General features: G+C 38.4%; 1 protein-coding gene across 4 annotated transcripts; it reads right to left on the reverse strand.

Moving 5' to 3' along the window:
* Positions 1–1,766: 1,766 nt before the first annotated feature.
* LOC127910608 (receptor-interacting serine/threonine-protein kinase 3-like) lies at positions 1,767–6,261 on the reverse strand. 4 transcript variants are annotated; one of them, XM_052474905.1, is made up of 5 exons: positions 6,144–6,261; positions 2,948–3,110; positions 2,429–2,759; positions 2,016–2,167; positions 1,767–1,921 (listed from the first exon to the last, which is right to left on the reverse strand). In XM_052474905.1, the coding sequence occupies exons 2-5, from the start codon at positions 3,091–3,093 to the stop codon at positions 1,861–1,863; spliced, it is 690 nt and encodes a 229-aa protein (XP_052330865.1). In that variant the 5' UTR covers positions 3,094–3,110; positions 6,144–6,261; the 3' UTR covers positions 1,767–1,860. The 4 variants fall into 4 exon arrangements, with proteins under 4 accessions (XP_052330865.1, XP_052330864.1, XP_052330866.1 ...); XM_052474904.1 differs by having other exon boundaries at positions 2,948–3,093; positions 6,144–6,242; XM_052474906.1 differs by lacking the exon at positions 6,144–6,261 and adding an exon at positions 3,858–3,963.
* Between the last annotated feature and the right edge of the window lie 1,924 nt (positions 6,262–8,185).

Raw genomic sequence — 8,185 nt, forward strand, 5'->3', positions numbered from 1 at the left:
GCTAACCGATCGCTGCAGCTGTACATAGTCTATCGGTAAATGCTGAACCTATATTATACTGGAAAAATAAATTTATAAATTATTTTGTCTTAGTTAAAAATAACTTGTCCTCCAGTAATCTTTGATTAAATATCCAATATCCCCGTCCACGTGGAAAATCTACTAGAGTTATGTGAATGCCAATTAGATGATGATCCGATCGCATTCTGTCTCCTATTAAAACTTTTTTAAACTTTGATGCAAGAGCGAAACAGACAAGAAAGTAGTCAAGACGACTAGCTTTATTAAGTCTCCTCCATGTATATCTCACTAGGTCGGGCTTTTTTAGTCTCCAAATATCTACTATTTCTAATGTGTCCATAATAGTTGTGATTTCCTTAAGGGCACGGTGATGATAGTTTGTACAGTGATTACCTTTACTGTCCATTGAGGTACTTAACATTGTTTTATACTCTCCTACCATAATGATTAGATCATTTGTTGGTATATATATATTGGTATAAATGTTTTCGAAGAAGTGTAGATCATCCTGATTTGGACCATATAGATTAATGAGCCAAATCTCTATTTTGTCCACTTTCATATTCAAAAGGATCCACCTTCCTTGAAAATAATTCCTGATTATTTGCACATTCAGATCGAAATTTTGGTTAATTAATATCATGACATCCTTTGAGTTCCTTTGTCCATAACAGAAAATTATTTCACCGCCCCGTTCCCTTTTCCACGCAACTTCATCTAAGGATGTAGTGAGTTTCCTGTAAACAGTATATGTTATATTCCTTTTCTTTTAGCCATGTAAAGACTGATCTTCTTTTTTATAATCTGCCAAACCGTTACAATTATAACTGGCTATACTTATTTCACCCCTTACCATAACTAGATACTATTCTCAGGTTAATTTGACCATAATTACTTATTGTAAAGTTACTGCCATCAGAGGTAATATGATGGTCGAAAGTAGAGCTTTCAAATGTCTGATATTTAGAATTCAAGAAATAGGTTCTAGCAATGTTTTTATTATTCCCTTGCCGGTGGCCAATGCCACAGATGTTAGAACATTTAAACCAATGATGTGTGTAACAAATCTGAGTAGGTTGATGTGTATGATATTGGATATGATAAAATGAGAGTGTGTATGATGTCTGTATAAGAGTAAGACTATAATTTGTGATGTCCAAATAAATAATAACCCAGCCAATTAGCATGTTTGAGTGTCTATGTGTGTAACATGTAGTGCGTATAGCCTTAATATTCATAATTGTAATCCATATCATATCACCATCATAGTTGCATCATAGTTACCTTTAACATAATTGAAAAACACATCCCAGCATATCCATAGCAATTGACGTTTCACATGATGATGTAAGAGACCTTGCATTGCTCTAGAGACGTCTTCACTACAGTACAAATGTATTCCGTACAATATGTTATTATTCCCCAATGCCCCTATTCTGATATCTTCCCCTTGCTTTTTGGCAAAATATATAAACTTGTAGACAAATACATAAAAAAGATAGACAAACAATAAACACATTAAATTATAAAACAGTTCTCAACAATAGAGAGGGAGAGAAGAGAATAGAAAATAAAAGAGAGAGTGAGAGAAGAGAGCGAGATCAGGTGTGTGTATGTAAGTTCGTATGTGTAAGCAAGCATGTGGTACGTGTGTGTTCATATCCACTTCATAATGTTCAGATATTTTAAACAGTTCCCATACCTTCTTTTTTTCGTAACCTGAAGTCCCTGTAGAATTTAGTACAGCCACGGTGTGGCTATAACGTCACGTTACTATGCATAGCAAAGTGCAATGAATGTGAGTATAATGCACCATGAAGATGGTATTCATTGTAAGTGTTACTCACCAGGATATGGCTTCGACTGACCAGTGATGATGGACCACAGAAGTATACCATAGCTGGAGAAGAGAATGTGTGAGAGAGAGATAGAAAGAGTCATTGTAAAGTCATATATGTCCATATCGATTATTCTTGAGGCATTTAGTGACGTACCTGTAGATGTCAAAGGCACGAATGGGTTTGTATGACACATTTTCCAAAGCCTCAGGGGGCATGTAACTAGATGTTCCCCCAGCCTTCCCAGGGAACTCTTTGCTCATCTTGGAAACACTGTGGGATACCTTGGCCAGGCCAAAATCTGCAAGCTAGAGAGACAGAGAGAGAGACACAGAGACAGAGAGATAGTCTTCAGTTTATGTTCAGTTTATGCATTATAATTACTGGCAGTATAACTCCTGTCATCTAACTATATTTGTTGAAATAGTTAATAATCAATTAATGGTAATATCAATAATAATAATTATAATATTGCCTCAATAATACAAGCAATAGTGCTATTGAACCTCAGTTCATGCTCGTGTTCCCACCAGTTAAAGCCTAATCAGAACCAGGAGCCTGGAACTTGCCTTGGCATCAAGGTAGTTATCCAGCAACACATTATTGGGCTTCAGGTCTTGATGCAGAAGAGGTGGGATGAGGCAATGGAGGAAGTTCATCCCCAGAGCGATCTGGTGGGCCAAGCGACAGGCAAGGGGGTGGGGCCAAGGTGGATGGAGAGAGAGGGTGTCCAGGAGGGATTCCAGTGTCCCCCTCTCCATGAACTCCATCACAAGACCCAGCTGGATGGAAGGGCTGCAATTGGGGGGACAATCCTTGTACACTCCAAGAATCTTTATCACATGGGAGCTTGTACTCCTGCGCAGCATTTCTGCCTCATTATGCAGGGAAGTGCTAGAGCTGGGATAAAGTTAGGGGTGGGAAGGAGAGGACAAGGGAGGGGGTGGACAGAAAGAGTGAGGGCAACACAGGAATATTGTCTTAACTAAAATGGTTGACCACATCATGAAAGACAAATCAGTTTATAAAGGAATATAAAACTCATTTAATTGACATACAATCAAGTGTTTAAAGTATAGACATTTTACCCATCATCACATTGTAGCAACTTGATGGCCACATCCAATCCCCAAACCACGTGTCTGGCTTTGTGGACTTGTCCAAACCCTCCTGCACCAATCACTTTCCAGTTCTCCAGACTGTTGTTAACAATTACTGCTGCCTGGCTTGACATCTGTCAATCAAAATGATCTGTAATGGCATTCAGTGTTTGCATCAAATTAGTTCCACATCAAGTCAAGTCAATATCAAATCTCATCAAGTCACATGGCATTGGTTGTCCTTTTTGAGACACTACTGTAGCTAACACTGTCCTTTATAAGGTTGTTCCATACACTCTTAGAAAAAAAGGTGATATCAAGAACATAAGTGTTCTTCGGCTGTTCTGATAGGAGAACCCTTTCAATAACCCTTTTGGTTCCAGGTATAACCCCTTTGGTTCCAGGTAGAAGAACCATTTTCTGTTCCATGTAAAACCATTTCCACACATAGCCCCTAAATGGAACCAAAAAGTGTTCTACCTAAAATAGGGACAACCAAAGAACCCTTTTGGAACATTCATCCAAGTTCCTCCTATCCTCTGATGAAGCAGTTTACAGGATTGCACATCATCAGTCATATTCAACCTTTGCCCTGGACGACCAGTTTGTGTGATATGATAATAGCTGACTTGTTTCCTACCTCTCTAAAGCTCATATTGTCTCTGAAATAATCATCTAAAAAATCAGCAAACACAAATCAGATGTATGATTCAAGCATGTTATTCAGCTTCACATTACACTACATATCAATGTTGAGTTTTCATTTAGTTTACCATGGCACAGTCTCTCCACTACGTTACTCTGCATCAACTTACCTCCTGATAATGGTAGCATTCTTATTATGTGTATAAGATTAGATAGAGTTTCCATTGTATTCATTATGCTATGAGTTCCTTACCTGTGACCGTGCTTAAGAAATGATGTTCCCCGCAACTCTCCTGTATTTAAATGGAATCTTCACTGAATTTATTTTACTCTCACTACAGTATCTTAGGTGTTTCCACCTCATTTTGTTTATCAGAGGAGGGTGGAGTCAGAAATGTTGAAGTTGTACAGTCAGGACTTGACACATTTTCTCCACCAGATGGCATTGAATGCAGAGGCATGGTGTAGCATGCATAATTGTGTTCTATTTGAGACTATACTAGCCATCTGTTTTTATTTGAAAAGTATCCAATGTATTGATTGTGCTATATAAGCTAAGTTTCCATCCATTTGGAGACAGATTTTCACATGAATATCCCAAAATTATGGCCATTTTCCCACCAGTGGTGTTTCCACCAAACAGACTTGTTGTGGATAGTAATCGGTGTGTGATGACATACTGCACACAAAATGTACTTCTTCGCTTAAGTTTTCATGTACCGAAAAAAATCTGAAGTTCAATGTGTTTCCATCCCATTTTCAACTCTACCGAAAGTTTTGTCACAAAAACTGTTGTGTTAAATAGCAAATGTGCCTCCTCTGGTCTTGACTGGTACGATCTAGCCTACTGCTGGCAGACAGATACAGTGCCGGAAGGCTGTGCAGGTAAACTATTGTACATGATGAGATTATTAAGAGTGAGAGTATTTTTATTGGTCAAATGGCAGTCAATCATCGATCATCATGTCACCAGAATAAGACCCTCAATCTTTTTTTGAAAGCGGCATCAAGGTTTCCGTGCACTTTCACCACCCTATGACTGTTCATCGTAAATTATTTCATCTGTAGCCTAATAAACTACATGGTTTCCCAATATGTATTGGAAGGACCACACACCAAATCATCATGTGACTCCAAGTTTACTTCGATGTGATGGTCATAATATCAATATTTGCGCTTCAAGGCGTTTCCACCGCCATTTCTCGTTGTCATAGCTATAATTGTACCGAACGATACGTCTGACTTTACTCTAATAAAAACTGTGGATGGAAACGTGGTTAATGATTACCACAGATACATTTCAAAATATATAATGCCTTACAGTACAAGTACAGAGCAGACTAAAATGATGGTTCACTAAAGTCTATGTCAACCTTGAACAGGATTATCCATTTTGAATACAATTTGAATGAAGTTGATGCTTTACTATCTTTGTGAAAGTAGTAGGGTGTAGATTGATTAGGGGAAAAAAACAATTTAATCCATTTTAGAGTAAGGCCATAACCTAACAAAATGTGGAAGAAGTTAAGAGGTCTGAATACTTTCTGAAGGCACTGCATGTGTATTTTTGACTTCAATACCCAATAATGACAAAGCCAAAACAGGCTTTAAAAATGTTTGCTGATTTACAAAAAAAATACGAAAAAAAACTATGACATTTACTTAAGTATTCAGAACCTTTACTCAGTACTATATTGAAGCCCCATTGGTAGTGATTACAGCCTCAAGTCTTCTTGGGTACAAGCTTGCCACACCTGTATTTGTGGAGTTTCTCCCTTACTTATCTGCAGATCCTCTCATGCTCTGTCAAGCTGGATGGGCAAGACAGAATGGCTGCCTCCGGTAAAACAAGGGGGTCGGTGACTGTAATGCTGTCACGAGTCCGACCGAGGGTGGCTCCCCTTCCCGGTCGGGCTCTCGGCGGTCGTCGTCGCCAGCCTATTAGCTGCCACTGATTGTCTTTCCTCCCCCTCCTTGTATGTTTATTGGTAGCACCTGTTTGTGATGATTAGTTGGGCTTTTATTAGACAGCCGTCCGGCTGTTTCTTTGTGCGGGATTAATTATTGTGATTCTGTAGTAGAGGCACGTGTTTGGTCCTGGTCGTGTATTCTGCTGTACTATTTTCGTCCCCCGTGTTTGGGTTATTTTGGTTTTGAGCACCCAGTGTTGCGTTAGTGCATTAAAGAGCACATTATTGCACTCTCTGTTTCCTGCATCTGACTCCACACCCACGACACCCGGAGCGTTACAAATGCCAGTTAAAGTTCTAAAACGTTTGTTTTAACTGTACCAGAATGAATACTCAGATATCAGAAAACACAAATCAGACTGATTAAAGTATTCCTTGACACTTTTTGATTTAGTTTACCCTGGGACAGTGTATTTTACTGAGCAGAAACTCACCTCTTGATAATGATGATTTACCTAACATTCTTAACACTCTTATTTGTTAAATTAAGTAGCAGCTGAAATCTCTAACTAAAGATCTCATAACTCCAGATATTATTTATTTTAATCATAACACTTGTAGGTTCTTACCGTGTATTCTTGTGTTGGACGGATTATATTCCCAATCCCCGCTCTTAAATGTTGTTTACTTGAAGAATTTTACTTTCATTTTCATTGCATTCTAGTCTCCGCCCCTGTATCTGGATCTGAGAGGTGGAGTAAAAGTTTCAGTGCTTACTTGACAGCATGGAGTGCAGTTAGCATGTGGAATGTACATTGCTTACATGTTTTTGTAATATTTGAGATCATCACTACATTTTACAGTGCCTTCGGAAAGTATTCAGACCCCTTGACATTTTGTTACGTTATAGCCTTATTCTTACACTCAACCCACTGCTGGTGTGTGCAACTAAAGACCTTTATTTTCATATCATATAGCACCTGGTTCCAATTCAAGGCATTTAGATTATTGTATGATCTAAATTAAGGCTTTTTTTCTGGTAACCCTTCCAAAGAGCCTATTGGCATGGAGGTGGCCTCTATTTGTAGATTAAGAGACTTGGCCATAAGATGCGACCAAGTTCTGGGATTCTCCAACTGTGGCCCTTGGATATTTATTTTCCTCCAGAACCTCTACTAAGCTAACATAAGATGGTCATACCAATGATCATTTAACTATTTGATTTAGAATTTTAGGACCCATTTAGGCAGTGGCGGGTATTCATGGATACCAAGAGAAGCCAGGCTTCCCAAACATTTGACCAATAAAAAAAGACAAATTGTCAAAATAATTTATCCCGTCTTTCTGTATTGATAATTTTCTGTCAATTCGTAAGTGGATGAATCTCTTCTGAGAAAACATCTGAGCGAGGAAAACAGTCGTCATCTGTGTCAGTATGTGAAGCCCATGTATCTGATGCTGTCTGGAACAACACAGTATGACATGTTGCCGCCATAGCATTTGATTGATTGATGCCATGAAGCATTTGGCCTCCCTTGATTAAAAATAAAATCAAATAATTTTCCAATTAGCGTTGCGCTGAGCTCAACTGTGGGTTGTCCTTTCGCAGCAAAACTCCCCCAAAGGGAGGCTAGTTTGGATTTGGCTTGATCTGCTTGTGTTGATGTCCTGCAGTAGCCAGCTTGCTAAATTGGCCCTTTCATAACCCATGCAGGGAGATGTGGATTTGGACTTGTGGTTTTTACTTAATTATCTGTACAGGCCAATGATTATGATGGCAATTCTGATTCAACCATAAATTAATGTATTGTACCACTAGCCTGAGACCATCGAAGTTCAATATGTAGCCTAGTACTCTCACGTTACCTAGCTATTTAACTTAGCTGGTACATTTTTGCCCATGCAAGTAAGTTAGGCTAGCAAGCATTTTTAGCTAGGTAGCCTATGAAAACAAAAACTTAAAGTGTACTGTATGACAGAGATTTTTACCATTTTACCAACATGAAGGAGAGGAGGATGGCATTGGCAGACACACACAGAAATCAGTACCATGGACAGACATATGTATTTAGAAACATTGATTGGACAATTTTTGGGGTATCTTTAAGATTGTTTTCAGTGTATTAAACTAAGCATATATAGCCTTGTTGATTTGAATATGTTTAAATGTTTAAACGGTGCTGGAATAGCGGAGGCAGTGCTCCTGTTTTCTTTGTTCTGACTTGAGGTAACTCTGTGGTTCTAAATCACTAGTTTTCTAGTAATCTGTCAAAAAAACGTTAACCTGCTTGACCATGCTACAGGTCATATAACTTTGTTACCTGCAATATTTGCTCTACAATTTGTGATGAAACAAATGTATGTGTAGTTGAATTTATTCTGCCACTGTCACTGTGTGACTATTGTCTTTTTCTTGTCTCGGCCTTATTGTATATCGGGGTAGCGTATGAACAAATGGGTTATAGAGCAAACAACATAGTTGTGATATGGCTATTTTATTGGCTTGGCTTCCCCAGGGATTCTACCCACGCACCAGTACTGCCATTGAACATTGAAATTGGCCTTACTATTGTTAGCCCATAGAAACACATTGGAAAAACATATTGTAAAAAAATAAATCAAAGGAAGTTTATTTTAAATAGTAATTTAAAGTGTTACAGGATATAAAAAG

This window comes from Oncorhynchus keta, chromosome 22 (genome assembly GCF_023373465.1).
Source record: "Oncorhynchus keta strain PuntledgeMale-10-30-2019 chromosome 22, Oket_V2, whole genome shotgun sequence".
Classification (NCBI taxonomy): domain Eukaryota; kingdom Metazoa; phylum Chordata; class Actinopteri; order Salmoniformes; family Salmonidae; genus Oncorhynchus; species Oncorhynchus keta.